This window comes from Cornus florida, unplaced genomic scaffold (assembly GCF_030987335.1).
Source record: "Cornus florida cultivar Cherokee Brave unplaced genomic scaffold, ASM3098733v1 CherokeeBrave_3.0.0_Hap2_Chr11, whole genome shotgun sequence".
NCBI lineage: Eukaryota > Viridiplantae > Streptophyta > Magnoliopsida > Cornales > Cornaceae > Cornus > Cornus florida.
Window position 1 is genome coordinate 137,947,255 of NW_026775581.1, and position 17,289 is coordinate 137,964,543.

At 38.6% G+C, this 17,289-nt stretch overlaps 3 protein-coding genes across 3 annotated transcripts; 2 read left to right on the forward strand and 1 right to left on the reverse strand.

Moving 5' to 3' along the window:
- Positions 1-3,743: 3,743 nt before the first annotated feature.
- Positions 3,744-4,454, forward strand: LOC132282249 (uncharacterized). The gene has a single exon (XM_059783856.1). It carries the CDS (start codon positions 3,744-3,746, stop codon positions 4,452-4,454), a length of 711 nt encoding a protein of 236 aa, XP_059639839.1.
- A 375-nt stretch (positions 4,455-4,829) lies between these two features.
- On the forward strand, positions 4,830-5,468 carry LOC132282250 (uncharacterized). Its single transcript, XM_059783857.1, has one exon. It carries the CDS (start codon positions 4,830-4,832, stop codon positions 5,466-5,468), a length of 639 nt encoding a protein of 212 aa, XP_059639840.1.
- Positions 5,469-11,636: 6,168 nt separating this feature from the next.
- Positions 11,637-15,841, reverse strand: LOC132282251 (uncharacterized). The gene is made up of 4 exons (XM_059783858.1): positions 15,517-15,841; positions 12,011-12,223; positions 11,811-11,929; positions 11,637-11,720 (listed from the first exon to the last, which is right to left on the reverse strand). The coding sequence occupies exons 1-4, from the start codon at positions 15,839-15,841 to the stop codon at positions 11,637-11,639; spliced, it is 741 nt and encodes a 246-aa protein (XP_059639841.1).
- Positions 15,842-17,289: the final 1,448 nt, after the last annotated feature.

Below are 17,289 nucleotides of genomic sequence, written 5' to 3' on the forward strand. Positions count from 1 at the left end.
ACATTTTATTTATTTATAGTAATGGTAGTACAAGTTCTTTGATTTCGTTCAAGTTTAAGCCATGTATAAATGCAACGGATAGGGATGGGACAAAGAGACTATAGAGTACAAACCAATTTCGCTTTTAAGGGAATGCGGACAAAGAGACTAGGAATGGCCCGTTCAATCCACTACTTACGTAATTGACTTTTATCAGTCGGTCAATAGAGAGGTTAGAGAAACTTCATTCTTTAATACAAAAATGCAAAAAAAAAAAAAAAAAAAATACAAAAGAAAATTATGCCTCCTCTTTTTTCTTTTTTCCTTTTTTTTTTTTTAATTTTTAATTTTATTTTTCCTTCTTCTACTTCTGGCCACTATTTTAAGGACATTTCCAAAGATGATGTGATTCCGGATAATAATGTTACATCAAAGACACATCACATTAAATTAAAGATAGGGCAAAGATTAAACGTATTTCATATTCAATTTAATGATGTTGTAATGTTGAATCTTAATAGAATATGTTGCAAGGGTGTTTTACTTCTTTTTTTATATATAAATGTCTCACATGGGTTTTTTCATCTGTATTACATGAGTAATGTTACATTTACCTTGTGGTGTGTTGGGACCTCTGTTTAAAATGCACAAATTATCACTATGTTTTTCATATCTCCTACTTTATTCCCCGTTCACTTTTTCTTGCATCCTACCAGAAAATTAGGGTAGTTCATTTGATTCGTAAATTAGTGAAACCGTTCCATACTGATTGAATTGATTTTTTAACTTCATGATTCAATTACGAATTGATAAATAAAGAATTCATAGTCCATAAATTAATGAATTGGGATCTTAAAAACTCAATCCAATCTCATTCAATTTTTGGCACCCCCTGGGCTACAAATCTGGGGATGCAAAGCTCGCCCCAAGGATACACCAAATAAGTCAAGAGTGATAATGGAGGCTAGCAAGGTTCAAACACTGACTAAGTGAGAGCCAATGCCAAGCCCTTACCAACTCATCCAAGCCCGGGACAATCTCGTTCAAATTTATTTATAAAACATATACATAAATACACACTATTTATATGTCCTTTATTTTTTTATTATTATTAAGTTTTACCAACTTTTAATCCTAAGCCGGTACTAAATTTTAAACCTATAAGACCTACTAACTTTTAAGTCTTTTATTAGGCCATAGTTAAAAATAATAATATTGAGTTATTCAAGAAAGATGAGACATAAGCAAAAAAAAGTTAATAAAATTGGGCTATTTAAAAAAAGATAAATTTGAGAAATTAATCCAATCCCATTTATAAAATTACTTAATCTGATCCGATTATGAATTGAATTCAATTTTCACTTGAATTAGGCTCTGGTCACCCATACTGATAAGCAATAGAGAGAGATCCTATAGACTTAAATTTTCAGTCATTGGATGAGTTGCAAGTGAATGTCAGAACTACTTTACGAGTGCAGGTTTTCATTTTTGGACTAACATGGCGGTGGACAACTTGCATAATTTGTTTGGATGTAGAAAATCAGAATGATGAAACTGAAAAAAAGTAAAAAGTTATCCCAAGTTTACATTAAAAATCTTTTTTGCCCTTACTTCTTAAATAAAATTATAGATAAATTTTTTTAAAATTAGAATACAAAAAAAGATCAAGTATGAAACTTTAATAATTGATAAAACTTGATGCCATACCAGAAATGATGTGACCAAAATCTAAGCCTAAAATGGAGACCACGTGGTCACAAAACAATAAAAGATTTATCACACTGACGTAGCATGGATCAGATTAAGATATATGATTCCTTGGATGCACGTGCAACATGGTAGAAGTGTAACTAAAATAGGTCTGTCTCTCCATGTGGCGTGTCCAATATTTTCTTTGCGTCCATTCTTAGAAATCAAGGTAGGTTCAGATTCTTTCAAGGCCATGCTGTAATATTGCATGACTGAGTTAGACTCCATTTGTGGATTTTGACGTATAAAGACGAAGATATACACAACGCAATATTCATTATATCTGTCTAGCTGGCATGTTCTTTGAGGGATTTCAAATTCTTACGCTTCGCATTAAAAGGAGATGAGATTCGGTTTGATTTTATTCCTGTGTTAAGATTATGTTAATGGAAAATGATATTTTAACCGAAGTATTTGACAGATTACTTTAGCAGAAATTACGTGTCTGTCCCGCTAAGCTACTTCTTTTTTTTTTTCTCTTTCATCCCTTCTCTCTCCTTTCTTTCTTTTTCTCATTCTATTTCTCTCTCTAATATCTCTTTGAAAATTTTTTAAAGACTGAAGAACAATATAATCAAACAAATAAATACACATATTTACCTTCCAAAAAAAAAAAATACACATATGATACAATATATAAAAATATATATGAATAGGATATATGATATGAAATTGCAACCATACTTTAAAAATCAAAGTTCTTTTTTTGTTTTTTTTTTCGATAATTAAAAGTTCTTTCTCTCTTCAAGTTAAGATGGTAAAAAATATTGTTTGAAGAGACAAAACGAAGAGGGAGGGATTTGATAACTATCAGAAGAGAAAACTTAGCCTAGAACTTGACAGCGTGGGTGAAGACACCATAAATGACCTAGGCGGGTACGATCCGAATGACGAAGAACGAGATAAACCAGGACAACCATTCTGCACCAAGTCTCCATTGACCAAGCCCAAGACTGGGAAATGAGGTAGGGAGCCCGACTTTGGGCTAAAAGAATTGAGCCCATAAAGAAAGAAAAGCCCAAAAAAGCAGCCCGACGCATGAAATTAGTTAGAAAGTATCCAGAAGGTCCGTAGCAGCCTATAAATAGGCTAAAAATAGAGGGAAAAGGGGTTGGAAAATCTTTGAAGTGTAGAATTGTTCTTTCTAATTTCAGAGGGAAAATTTCTTGCATCTTCAATGGCGCCGTCTGTGGGAATCGATGAAGGTTGATCTGTGTTCGATAAAGGCGGAGTTGATCAAAGCTAGTCCAGAGAGGAAGAGCTGGATTTCTGAAAGCTGAATTCAGATCAGCGAGATTGTGATTCATCCTGCAGAGTCTTGATTCCAGTTGATTCCGAGAGACTAACGTCTGATCTACGCAGTCCTGATCTGTGTTTGTTTAGTTGATTAATACGGTTGAGATTTGTTTAGATTATTGTATTGGACCAGCTCGCTGCTGGAGCGGTTCAGATCCGGTCAATCAAGATCGGAATTCAGTTGATTCGAGTGTAGATCTAGTGCATTCGCATTAGCGAAGCTCAAATCTGATCACACATTGCGGTTAATAACTCTACTTCGATCAGGAATGATGATTGGATGAGAGAGCTCAAATCCACTGGAGAATGGCCAGCAATCGAAGCTCGATGGGTTGATGAGCATGATAGAGGTCCTGAGAAAAGATAATGCAGAATTGCGGGCTAGAATGAAGCATCGAGAGGCTCTGGTCATTCCACGACCACCTCCGGCAGGGGAGGAAGTTTTGCAGTTCAACGATGTTTCTCAAGGAGATCCGAAGCGAAACAATCGCGTGGATCCTTATCGCGAGGATATCTTGCCAGGCGATTTACCTCCAAATGTCCATCAGATGGAGAATCAAGAGGGATCTATCCACCTAGATCCGCATCGTGAGCGGATCATGCGAGAAGAAGCTGCAGCGTTTGATCCAAGTCAGGGAAGATTGAGGTTTTGATGAGACTATAGAGTTTGGCCATCATGGAGCTGCGTCACCGTGGCAGAGAGAGTTCACCGGCCTTCAATGGCAACGTATGATTACAGGAGTTCAGAAAGGAAGTCCGCGGATCAGAGGATTCCACCACGGTTTTCAAGGGAGAATGAAGCACTCTGTTCATCAGCGAAAACGGTTGCATCTCCGTTCACTGATGAGATCCTGAACGCTCCGAATCCGAAGAAGTTTTACATGCCAGTTTTCATTCTGTTTGATGGAACAACTCACCCGATCGATCACATTTACCACATTCGGTTGAAAATGGCTCTGAACACAAATGATGATTATTTGATGTGCAAGTGCTCCCCTACGAGTTTGGATGGGCCAGCCTTCAATTGGTTCAAGAATCTGACTCAAGGTTCAATCGCAGGCTTCCAAGACTTATGTGACAAATTCATAAGCCAGTATTATGGAAATAAGCGCCCAGCCAAAGATGTTTCAAGCCTCTTTACAACGAAGCAGCACGAAGACGAACGACTCCAAGCTTTCCTCACCAGGTTCAACCTCGTTAAGAGCATGGTAATGGAATGTCATCCATCCACGGCGGTGCAAGCGTTGAAACTTGCGATGAACCGAGGGACGACGTTCCACACAAGCCTGGTGGTGGATACGCCGAAGACCATGGACGAGCTGAACGAGAGAGCTGACGGTTTCGTGCATTTGGAGGAAGAAGAAGTAGCTAATGCATGGAAGACGTCGATTATTTCAACAGAAGAAAAGTCCAAAACCAAGATCCGGTAAAAACAAGTTCCACCACAGCGTCAGACCTCCTGGAAGGCAGAGAAGAGGCCCAGAGAGGAGGAGTTGGTTACTCTACTCAAAGTCACTTTGGCAAGGCTCTATCAGGAGAACAAAGATAAGTTTCGCCCTCCATTACCAATTAAGCAACCTCTCAAGCAAAGAGATCAATCTAAACATTGTGTTTTCCATAATGACTTTGGTCATCAGACTAATGAATGCAGAAACTTAAGGAGGCAGGTAGAGATGCTGATTGCAAGGGGAGAGTTTATATTCAAGGGCCAGCACAGGAGTAGAGCCGACCGGCAAAGCAAGTCAAGAAAAATCAGAAGTCAAATTACCATAGCACTCAGCCCGTTCTGATTATTAATGCAATTCATGGCCAACCTGAACAAAACAGCGGAGTCAGAAGAGCTGCTCAGGACACGTCTCTGCCAAGCGCAAATGAAGAGGAGAATAGGCAGCGTGCATGCTCTGCACCAACAAAGTACATCCGCACAAATAAATTTTGACAAAACAGACCTGCTGCGTGTTCAGACCCCTCATGAAGATCCGCTAGTCGTCAGTTTGATGGTTGCAGAGTGCCTGGTACGGAAAGTTCTGATAGATCCAAGGAGCAGTGCAAATGTCATACCTAAAGTAACGTTTGACCGGCTCGAGATCAGGCCAGAAAAGCTCAAACCCACAGGAAATCCGTTACTGGGGTTCAATGGGAAATGGGTGGAGCCCATTGGTATGGTGGAATTGACAGTACAGGCTGTTGAAAGAGTTCTGACAGAGAGCTTTGTGGTCGTTGAAATCCATCCATCTTACAACCTTTTGATGGGAAGAGGGTGGATACACAGGGTCCAAGGTGTTCCATCAACTCTGCATCAAGTGATGAGGTGTTTAGGCCCAGATGGAAACAGAGTGATTGATATTCATGGAGATCAGGTCGTGGCAAATGAGTGTTATTCTTTAACCTTGAAGTCTGCTGGAAAGGGAAAAACACCCATCCCGTCTGCTAGCCCAAGATAGTAATTACAGAAGCCTCCACCGAACCAAAATGGAGAGGAGTAACTTTCAGCCCTGACCGAAGAATCTCTTGTTGACGTGCAGATCGATCATGAGAAGCCAGACCGAACTACACGATTGGGATCCACACTTGTAAAGGGGGAGAAACAAGGGTTAATTAATTTCCTAACTCAGAACACAAATGTGTTCGCTTTGAGCCATTCAGACATACCAGGAATAAGCCCTTCCGTATCCTGTCATTCCCTTAATGTAGACCCAAACGCCAAGCCTGTAAAGCAGAAGTAGAGAAGGTTCGCCCCAGAGCGCAACCAAATCATAGCTGAAGAGATTGATCGTCTGCTAGATTTAGGGTTCGTTAGAGAAGTTCAGTACCTGTCTTGGCTCTCCAATGTTGTTGTGGTGCAAAAGAAGAATGGGAAATGGAGAGCGTGTATTGACTTCACTAATCTGAACAAAGTTTGCCCGAAGGATAGCTTCCCATTGCCAAAAATTGATCAAATGATGGATGCCACCACTGGATACGAGCGGTTGACCTTCTTGGATGCCTACTCAGGCTACAACCAAATTCCTATGGACCCGAATGATGAAGGGAAAACTTCTTTTGTCACCAAGCAGGGAACTTACTGTTACAAAGTTATGCCGTTCGGACTAAAAAATGCCGGAGCTACTTATCAAAGGCTGGTTAACAAGATTTTTAAAGACCAGATGGGAAAGACCGTGGAGGCATATATTGATGACATGGTGGTAAAAAGTAAGAAGAAGAATGACCACTTGGAACACTTGAAAGATGTGTTCAGGGTGTTCAAGAAATATGGAATGAAGCTTAATCCAAGCAAGTGCTCGTTCGGCGTGGGTTCTGGGCAGTTTCTGGGGCACGTGGTCAACAACCGAGAATTGAAGTGAGCCCAGCTCAAACAGACGCTCTGATCAGAAATGCAGAACCCAAAACAATCAAAGTAGTACAGGCGCTCACAGGCCGAATAGCTGCGTTGAGTCGATTCATTTTAAGTTGTCGAACCGCTGCAAACCATTCTTCGATACAATAAAAGGCCATGGAAGGCTAGCCTGGAGGGATGAACAACGGCAGGTGTTGACCAGTCTGAAGGAGTACATATGAAACCCTCCAATCTTGACTGCCCCCGAATCGAGTGAAAAGCTCTTTTATGTACCTTGGTGTATCCAGCATAGCGACGAGTGCGTTCTGGTGCGCTGTGCAGAAGGAAAGGAGTTCCCAGTGTTCTACGTCAGCAAAACAATAGCTGACCCAGAAAAAAAAGGTATTCAAAGGTCGAGCGAGTAATCTTGTCATTGGTTAATGCGAAACGGAAACTCAGGCATTATTTTGAATCCCATCCAATCGTAGTTCTGAGCACTTTTCCTATAAGGGTGATCCTGTATAAGCCAGATTTGTCAGGAAGAATGACAAAGTGGGCCATTGAATTGAGCTCATTTGACATAACATATGCACCCAGAACAGCCATCAAAGGGCAAGCAGTAGCTGATTTCCTGCTAGAATGTGACGCAGAAGACATAGACAACGATCTTGGAGGCTCTTCATGGAAGCTCTTTGTGGATGGTTCTTCTAATCAAATGGGGGCAGTAATTAGGATCAAATTGCAAACGCTAGAGGGAACTACGTTGAGTCAAGCGATAAGACTTGAATTCAGTGCAACCAACAATGAGGCCGAGTACGAAGCATTACTGGCTGGACTCAAGCTGGCTAAAGAATTAAAGATCAAAAGCCTAGTTGTTTTTAGTGATGCACAACTGATCATTCGGTAGGTGAATGGAGAGTATGGAACCATAGATGAAATAATGGAGGCATACCGATCTGCCGTTCTGCGTGAGGCCAAACACTTCGATCAGATTAAGTTCGTTCAATTGCCTAGGGAATATAATGAAGATGCCAATTAATTGGCTTGTAGTGCATCAAGTTCTGGAGAGACATTGGCTAGAGTAATACCAGTTGATATGTTGTCTCAGCCATCCATTTTTGGGGAACCATCCGGCTCGGGCCCTCGGCAAGTCAATGTCATACCATATGAGCCGAGCTGTATTGACCCAATTCTGATTTTCATAAGGGATGGTGTGCTACCCGAGAGGAAAGAGGAAGCAAGGAAGATTAGGTCAAATGTTGTAAAGTATGCTATCGTTCATAATCAGTTGTACAGACGATCTTTCTCAGGACTATACTTGAAGTGTGCTACTCCCACAGAAGCTAGAGAGATCTTGCGCACCATCCATGAGGGTGTGTGTGGCAATCATTCAGGATGAAGATCTCTAGCTCATAAAGCAATGACACAAGGATATTTCTGGCCGAACATGTCGCGAGATGCAGAAGAATTCTCTCGAAGATGCGATAAGTGCCAGAGGTTCAGACCGTTGATCCACCAACCACCTGAGGACCTGCACGTAATGGCCAAACCATGGCCTTTCACGTAGTGGGGGATGGATGTGGTTAGCCCTCTGCCAACCGCTAGGTCGCAGAACAAATACGTTCTGCTAGCAACAGACTACTTTACCAAATGGGTGGAGGCAGAGCCGTATTCTAGTGTAACCCAAACTCATGTAAGATGCTTTATCTGGAGTAACATTATTTGTTGCTTTGGCGTACCCAGGTTAATCATCATGGACAACGGGACTAATCTCGATAGCAAGCTTTTGGAATGTGAGATTTTGAGTTATTCCAAGCTTTCACAGCCTCTTTTGCTTGTCTTAATTCCTTCTGCAGGTTGTGTATAAGATTTAATGCTAGATGTTGACTCCAAACAAAACACACAAAACTGCTCAACCTCATCCATCAAGCACCAAACTTTCAAAAACTTGAAAGGTTTTGGGCCAGCACTACAATTTATGGAGGAAGAAAACACTAGACCATAGTGATCAGAGAAGGAAGAACAAAATAACATAACTTTGTTATTGGGGAATATGTCCAACCAATTAGGATTGACCATGCCCCTTTCCATGTTGGCACAAATTCTTCTACACAAAAACTGTTTATTTGTCCAAATCCAATTTTCATTCACCATAGGAACCTCAAATAAATCACAAGAATCATTAACCAAATTGAATTCATTCAAAATAGACTGAGGAAAAGACTTTCCCCCAACCTTATCAACGTGAGCCTTCACAACATTCTAGTCACCAATGGTAAGCTATGCACCATTGACATTTTGAGACTGATTCAGTAGATACTACCATAGATTCATTCTTTCATTAATTGAATTTGTAGCATAAATTGCTGAAAGGACAGAACTGTGCTGAGAATGAATAGGATTAACCTTAATTGTAAGTACCGTTCCCTTTTTATTTTTCTTGTCATATTTATTTTATTGCATTGTTCGGGTTATATGGGCCGAGTTGGGTCAAGTGTTCGGGAATAGTTTCCGACACTCATCTTTTATTTCACTAGGGATATGGTTATCATACATATAATATTTTGGGGCATTTACGGCTTTATCTTTTGAGTTATTTTCATTTGGGGTTTTTAAGCGATTTGAGAAAGTTGATAGGACCCAAGGGGTTGGATGTGTGATAAGTGTGGGGTTGGATGCGTGACATGTGTAGGGATGGATGTGTGTGTGTATGTGAAAGAGAGGTAGTGCTAGTGTAGGTGTGTAGAGATACTAAATATCTCCATCTCTCTCTTTCTCCTTCCCTAAACTTCATCTTCTTCTTTCTCCCATACACACGATTTTCACCATTTTCATATAACCTAAAGCTTCATTTCCCTCCCTTCCATTGGTCTTCTTGACTATGCCATAGAAGGGAGAAATCAAGAAGACACTTAGGGCCACGAAACTCGTCTATTATTTTTGAATTCGGAGCTCGTTTCTTCTTGGAGTATCTAGGGTTTGCTCCTAGCTTGAGGTAGGGGGTGTAGTGTGGCTTTAACCCAGTCCTTTCCTGTGTTTTGAGGTGTGGTTTGTGTTATGCATGTATATTGTGAGTTGTGAGTGTTTTTTATGCATGATTCTTGATAACCTAGCTCCTAAATGATGATTTTAAGCATGCCATTGATTAGCTCTTTGATTTAGATACTTACATGACATATATATGGATGATGATGGTTGGAGAAATCATAATTTACTTGTATGTGACTTCATGTATTTTGCTTATATGACGTTAATAGTTAAGTTTAATTACATTGTTGTGCTCATTTTGATAATAGTACTAGTTCTATTTTGAATACATGGATATACAATCAATTTGGTCACTTCATATGGGTTATATTGATAGAATGCTTCACTTGTGATATTTGTGCTAACTATAATCTTAGACTATCATGTTTGATGTCATTTGTATCGAAATAAATGCCATAATAGTATTTAGGATTCTCGGACATGTGTTGCTTGAGCAGTGAAGGTTATATGCATTTGTGAAGTGCTTTATTTCATCATTATGTATGTGATATGTTGCGGGATTTGATTTATGATTTTTGGGAGACACTTGTGACCTTTTGTTACTCTGAGAATGTTAGGGCTTAGCGCTAGTGGGCGAAACTCGGGTTTCCCCAACTTTATAACGGCCATTAGGTTTGTTCCCTGCGGTTTAGTAGACCGAGAATAACTATTTTATCAGTTCATGCAGTAGGTATGACCGGGGGTGTGAGTGTGTCCAAGTTATCCCTTTATGTGATTTCAGATCTTATTTTCCAAGTTGACATCCATGTGTAGTTGTAACTTGGTGCATTTTGGTTTCATAGTATTTTCTTGTGTTGGTATACCCTCGAATGGAATTGTCATATTTAATTCAATTGCTAGTTCTAAGATGTTTCTTTAGAATTATCATTGAATTAGACATTAGGAGGAATGTCCCATACTTGTTTAGCATATGCTACATTTGTAAGAATAATGAAACCTAGTTTATTTCCATAATGCATTTCTTACGGAGTAATTTAAATTATCCACACATGTTGATTTCATCTTTTCAAGTAAGGGCGTTGTCCTAGAGGAGCCCTCTCACCCTTAGCTTGGTTGGGGATTTCATTTATTTTGTATGCTATGTGTAGCAATGGACATGTATTTTGGGATGTGTATGAACGAACATGTATTATTTTGGATTAATGTAGTATTCTTTTGAAGAAAGAAATTGTAATATCCCTAATTTCCAGAGGTTTATTTAATTATTTTAATTGATTTATTTGGCTAATTATTTATTTAAATTATTTGCTAAATTGATAGAGTGTGATTTAATATAATTGGATATTTAATTGTTTATCTAGTATGTGTATTTCTTTGTTAGTCTGTGTAACGACCTGAACCCAGAGATCCGAATCGCTAACCGGGTCCTTACCCGAACCCGAGAACGTCCAAGGGTAAAACAATCACTAATGCATGGAAATAAATGACATGACTCTAAATAAGTCATAATAGGTCAAAATAAGTCATAATAGTCATTTGAACCTATGTCGCAAGTATAGTTATTAAAAACCCAAGGTGCACCGAGGCGCTAGAGGTCCCTTGGAGCCTAGGCGCGAGGCTCAAGCCTGAGTGATGTGAGGCACATAAGTAAAATTTTAAAACAATAATTCTTAGCAAATATAATACAATTAAACAATGAACATCCAATAATTAAAACACTAAATTAGTTTAAATATATCACAATTAAACCAATAAAGCAACCAGTAAAATAGAACAATTAAACTAATAAAGCTATTTATTCATAAGAAAGATTCAAAAGAAGCAAAACATAAACCATTTAACCATATATTACAACAAAAATATTAGTTTCAGACTTTCAGTTTTGAGTTTTGACAAGGACTCCTAAAACCAAAGTTACCAAACAATCTTAAGGGACCTAAATATCATCATCTTCACCAAACAACATAGTCTCATCATCGTCCCCATTAAAAGATTTGTAACCCTCATCATCTTCTTCCTCTTCTATCTCCTCAGAGTTTGCCTCGTCATCATCTATGATTCGTAGTGAAGACGAGCATGAAGGTGTTATCCTCTTTGTTGCCCTTGGAGCTAATCTTGATCTTAAATTATGGTTGGACTCTCCAGCCCCAGTAGCTCTAACAACTGCACCCCATGTCAAAGAGTCGTCTTCAAACACCAACTCATTTTTGGCATCTACATCTTCATCCATTACTCCAACCAACCACTCATTGTTATCATCTATATCATTTAAAAGGATGGGATCGATCCTATCACGCATGTCATATCGTCATTTTAGTGCTCTATTACACTTGATGAAAACCAAGTCATTCAATCGATATTGAGTTAGCCAGTTCCTCTTCTTGCTATGAAGCTGCATTAATTCAAATAATTAATAAGTATAAGTGTATAACTGTTTATAATCTAATTTTTTATCATTGAATTACTAAAACTACAAACTTACATGTTCAAATACACTCCAATTTCGTTCACACCCAGATGCGCTACATGTGAGGCTAAGCACTTTAATAGCAAACTTTTGCAAATTAGGAGTTGTAGAACCATATGCGAACCACCAATCGGCTGTTATTTACATATTATTAGTAAAAAATTAACAAAATTAAAATTCAAATATACTAAAAAATGATTAATTGAGTTGTTTACCTGGTGCCCTTGACTTTATTTGTCTAACAGCAATTGATGAGCCAAATAGACCACCAGTTTTCATATATCTACTCAGCTCCAAAGAAATTTTATCTTGCACTTCAGTTGTTGGAACCAGTCTTTCTATGCATTGATATAAACCATCCATCACCTCTTCATCTTGCTCAATATTTGGTTTGCTATAAAAATATTCTGGGTTAAAGAAATGCCCAACTGCATGCAAAGGGCGATGGAGTTGGATATTCCACCTTATATCAATGATCTTAAAGATGTCCTTATACTTCTCCTCATTCCCACCAAAAGCTTTAGTATTCGCTTCTTTAGTGTGATACTCCTCGGATCCGAGACACGGATTGATCAGGCCCAGGCCCAAACTCGAGGGAATATTAAACAATTAATATTTTATAATGAACACGGAATACAAAATAAATTAAGAAATGAAATTAAAGCTGGAAGGAACTAAAAATAGAATCCGCAAAATATTATAATTATTAAAATTCATCAAACCCAAACTCCAAAACTCCATCAGTTTACAACTTGGGAATCCATCTCTAGTGGACCCCTATTAAACATCTAAACGGAAGATAGAACAACTGTAATAAACGTCCAGAAATAAAACTATAGAGAGAGCCCTACATCGTCGGAAGAATGAATAGAGACCTCTGCTCAGCACGAACACGTCTAAGCCTGGAACTGTCGTGTATCTGAAAAATAGAAGTGGGTCAGGCCCACGCGCAAATTCTATACTACTACAATCCAAACAGAGGCCCGATACGCATGTACATCCTAAAGAATTCAACAATAGCTAATAGTCCGTAAATATATATATAGTCACACTAAAGGACTCTCACTGGACTACAGGCCGGTCTCAACCTGAATAGAGGTAACATGCTAAAACGCACACGAAGTGGGCATATGTACCTATACCTAAATAGGGTACACCTCCAACCATCGTAGCCAGCTACACATCCCGATGCATATACGCTCCCTAGCCATCGGTCCTGAGGCTCAAGCTCATACCGAGGCACCATAACAGTACATATATAAAATCCATCCAAAATCCCTGGTATTGCCGCTCAACAAGTAGTTGCCATGACAATAAAAATCCACGGGACTTAACTTTTAGTTAATCCCATCCTTATTCCAAGTAGGTGGGTAATGGTATTGTTTTAAAAACCAAACCCATCCTTAGTATGCCACGGTCCCATACCGGTGCCTACTTTCCAATCCTCCAGTAGTCAATAATACCAATAAATCAAGTATATATCAACTAAATTTCAACATCCAACATTCAATGTTAGCAGTGATAAAATAAGCATTGATAAACAGGGTGTGATGACCCTGTGGGCGGGTGTGCCGTGGGCGGGTGCGAGAGACACTGTCAGGCTACCACACTGGCGAGCTACGGGTGCACAGTCCCACATCGCCTGGGTAGAGGAAAGGTGAAGTACTTATATGTAAGTGTGTCACCTCCAATTGGTATGAGGCCTTTTGGGGTGAAGCCCAAGAGCAAAACCGTGCGGGCTCAGGCCCAAAGCGGACAATATCATACCATGTGGTGGAGCAGGTCGTTACAAATGGTATCAGAGCCTGACCCAGCCGGAAGTGTGGCCAACGAGGACGTTAGGCCCCAAAGGGGGGGTGATTGTGATGACCCTGTGGGCGGGTGTGCCGTGGGCGGGTGCGAGAGACACTGTCAGGCTACCACACTGGCGAGCTACGGGTGCACAGTCCCACATCGCCTGGGTAGAGGAAAGGTAAAGTACTTATATGTAAGTGTGTCACCTCCAATTGGTATGAGGCCTTTTGGGGTGAAGCCCAAGAGCAAAACCGTGCGGGCTCAGGCCCAAAGCGGACAATATCATACCATGTGGTAGAGTGGGTTGTTACACAGGGTCACAACAACAACATATACATGCCCAATTTAAGTTGTTCCCTTTAGTCTGATATAAAGACAGAATTAATTAAAACTTCCATTTAACACCTTACAAATGACATACAGATATGTAGGGTATGTATCACAAAATCCTAACCTCCACAGTTGATACTAACTGTGATAATGTAAGCATCAAAACAATATTCACAGTATGTATGTAGACATGCTCAAATTATAGTGTTCCACAAAACCGATCTAGTGTTAAACTCAAATCCTCCTAGTATTTAAGTTCCAACAGTTGCTATAACAGAAGTTAAGATAGCTATCATCAAGACCCATCCTTCCAATAATTTATACTAGTAGTGGTAAGGAAAAACGTGAATTACAGAACCACAATGCATCCACAAACATGCTTAGTCTAGGTTGAACAAGCATACAACACTACTGTAACTACCAGTTTCATAGCAAAACAGATATCATTTTAGTTTGGTTTAATCTTCATTAATCCTGGAATCATTTAAGAGTGTAAAGAGTATGAAGCCTAAGGAAAAGAGTAAGGATAGAATCTTGCCTCAGAAACTTTTGTTCAAAGTTTCAACGTCGTCTTCTTAAAAAATCCCGGCGAGTTCCAAAACCCGGTTACTGTTCACGGGTACGAAATACTATTTCCGAACTCAAAATCTGATCTTCACCGTTCAGATTGTGCGACACTAAGTCATGAACCTATCCTCCAAATTTCAGCTCGATCGGACCACGGACGAAGCGGGATCGGATGTTTGATGAAATCTAGGCAGAATGGAAAAAACCTGTGCGACCCAGTTACTGTTCACGAGTACGAATTACTGTTCCCGAGGTCAAACTCTGATCTCGACCGTTCAGATTGTGCGTCACTAAGTCATGAACCTCTCCTCCAAAATTCAGCTCGATCGGACCACGGACGAAGCGGAATCGGAGCTTTGATCAAACCTTGGCAGAATGTGAAAAACTGCGTTTTTCCTTCTCCACTTCCACAAAACGTGTACTTTGTTTAAAAAAACCCTACACAGACGTCTACCTTATACTTATAGAGTTTTCCTAAACCCTAGGTTCATTTAAGTCCAACTCACAATCCTAACCGGCCCATCCAATTAACGTAGAAACCTACGACGGCTATAATATAAAACCCTAATTTATACTGTAATTAAAACCCTAGTTAGATGTATTTACCTAATTACCCTATTCACCATTAAATACTTAACAAATAATCTAATTGAACAAAATAATAATTAGTAAACCCAATTAAACCAAATAAGACACACATAAAATAAGACACACATAGAATAATTAAACCAATTACACTTAAACCATTTATGCCAATTAAATAATTAAAACACTAACAAGTAATTCCAATCAAATAACTAAACCAATTACACTTAAACCATTAATGCCAATTAAATAATTAACACTAACAAGTAATTCCAATCAAATAACTAAAAATAAATATCATTTAAATAAATTAAATCACCACAAAAGAAAACAATTAAGCACCTAATAAAAAAATAATGACACATAATCAAATAAAATGCACTTAAATAATAAATAAAATACCATTAAATACCAGGAATATCCTTTTTAAAATTTGGGGTATTACATTTAGCCCTTTCCATAGCCTCATAAATATATCCCATTGGAGGCCTTCTCTCACCATCAACCAATTTAAGTACACGAACAAGAGGGCTTGCTACTTTGAGAGAGTACACAATGCTTGTCCAAAATGTAGGCATCAACACAATCTGTGTTACATTTTTCCTTTCTATCTCTTTCGCCCATTTACTGGAGATCCATTCTTGTGAAGTGAACATCTTCCTCAAGCAATCCTTTTGATCATAGATGCTTGATAACGTGATAAATGAAGTGGCAAATCGAGTCGTTGTAGGTTTAAGCAACTCTTTATGTCCAGTATAACGCCTCATCATGTTCAACAAACCCGAACGGTTATAAATATAACCATTTAACATTATATAGCTCTCTTTATGGTCCTCATTATATTTGTGATCTTAGCAATGTCTTCCAACATCAGATCCACACAATGTGCAGCACAAGGTGACTAATACAAATGTTGGTGCCTTCCTTCCAACATTCTCCCTATTGTAAAGAAAGAAAAGATGGATTAATAGAAGGTTAGAAACAATAAACCTAAAATTTCCACATCAAGTACATATTAATATTTATACTTGCCACAACATTAGAAGAGGCACTATCAGTGACTACTTGAATCACATTTAATGTTCCAATTTGTTGCACGAACTTGTTAAGTAAATCAAACATTTTTTCACCGGTCTTTGAATAAGAGGAAGTATCAACAGATTGAATGAACATTGTCCCTTTAGGATAATTCACCAGAAAATTAATCAAACCCCTATGTCTTTTATCCTCCCATCCATCTACCATAATTGTGCACCCGAATTTTGCCCATTCCTCTCTATAATCCCGCATTAAATTGTCTGTATGCACCAGTTCTTTCTTAAAGAGGGGAACCCTCACTTCATGATAAGAAGGAGGTTTCATTCCTGGACTATGTTGGCCAATAGCTTCAACAACTAGTGCAAAACTATTATAATTAGGGGCATTGAATGATATCCCAGTATCATACATCCATCTTGCAAACCGTTGACATGCTCGGTTTCTAAGTTCTTTCTTGCAAGCATTATCAATTGTTGTTTGCTTACTCTTGTCATTTTTTCTATTTTCCACAACTACTTCCGGAGGAGGGGTGAAGTACAAATCAATAGGACCTTTCTGCTTTTGCTTTTTTGATTGAATATTATTGCTTCCAGTTCCGCTTGCCACTCTTTTACCCTTAACATCAATGATTGTTACATCATCCTCATCTTGATCATCCATGTCATCAAAATCAGGCAACAAATTTGTGTGTTCCTTTTCTTCTTTCTTTTTGCTCATGTATTCTCTAATATCTTCTTTCACATGTTCAGGGCACTTTTTACATGCTTGTACATTTCTATAGGCCCTATAAATAACTCATTTCATAAATTTTTCACAAAAATTACATGTTGTTGCATTCCTATCTTGTGGGTTTTGCAAGTGACAATATTTTCAACCTGGATCCTTTGACATTTTTTCCTATCTATTTACAATGAGAAATAGAATGGAGTCAATGGACCAAGTTAAATTCAGCAAACAAGCATTCAGGCAATTCAGCAAATAGCATTCAGAAACAAACATTCAAAATTTAAATAATCTAGCAAATTCCAGCAAACAACATGCAGGAAATTTCAACAAATTGCATTCAAAAGAAGAAGCCAAGAAAGGAGAAAAAAAATGAGAGATAGAGATCAGAAAAAAATGAGAGACATAGATTGAAATAATAATAATAATAATAATAATAAAGAAATAAAGTAGATGA

Excerpts from the sequence above, each read along its gene's own strand:
- LOC132282249 (XM_059783856.1), top strand. The coding sequence starts at position 3,744 with ATGGCAACGTATGATTACAGGAGTTCAGAAAGGAAGTCCGCGGATCAG.
- LOC132282250 (XM_059783857.1), top strand. The coding sequence starts at position 4,830 with ATGGCCAACCTGAACAAAACAGCGGAGTCAGAAGAGCTGCTCAGGACA.
- LOC132282251 (XM_059783858.1), bottom strand. The coding sequence starts at position 15,841 with ATGATGAGGCGTTATACTGGACATAAAGAGTTGCTTAAACCTACAACG. Across the intron at positions 12,224-15,516 it reads GGCTATGGAAAGGGCTAAAT|TTGGGCATTTCTTTAACCCA; the intron begins GTAATACCCCAA and ends CTTTGCATGCAG. Across the intron at positions 11,930-12,010 it reads AATAAAGTCAAGGGCACCAG|CCGATTGGTGGTTCGCATAT; the intron begins GTAAACAACTCA and ends TGTAAATAACAG.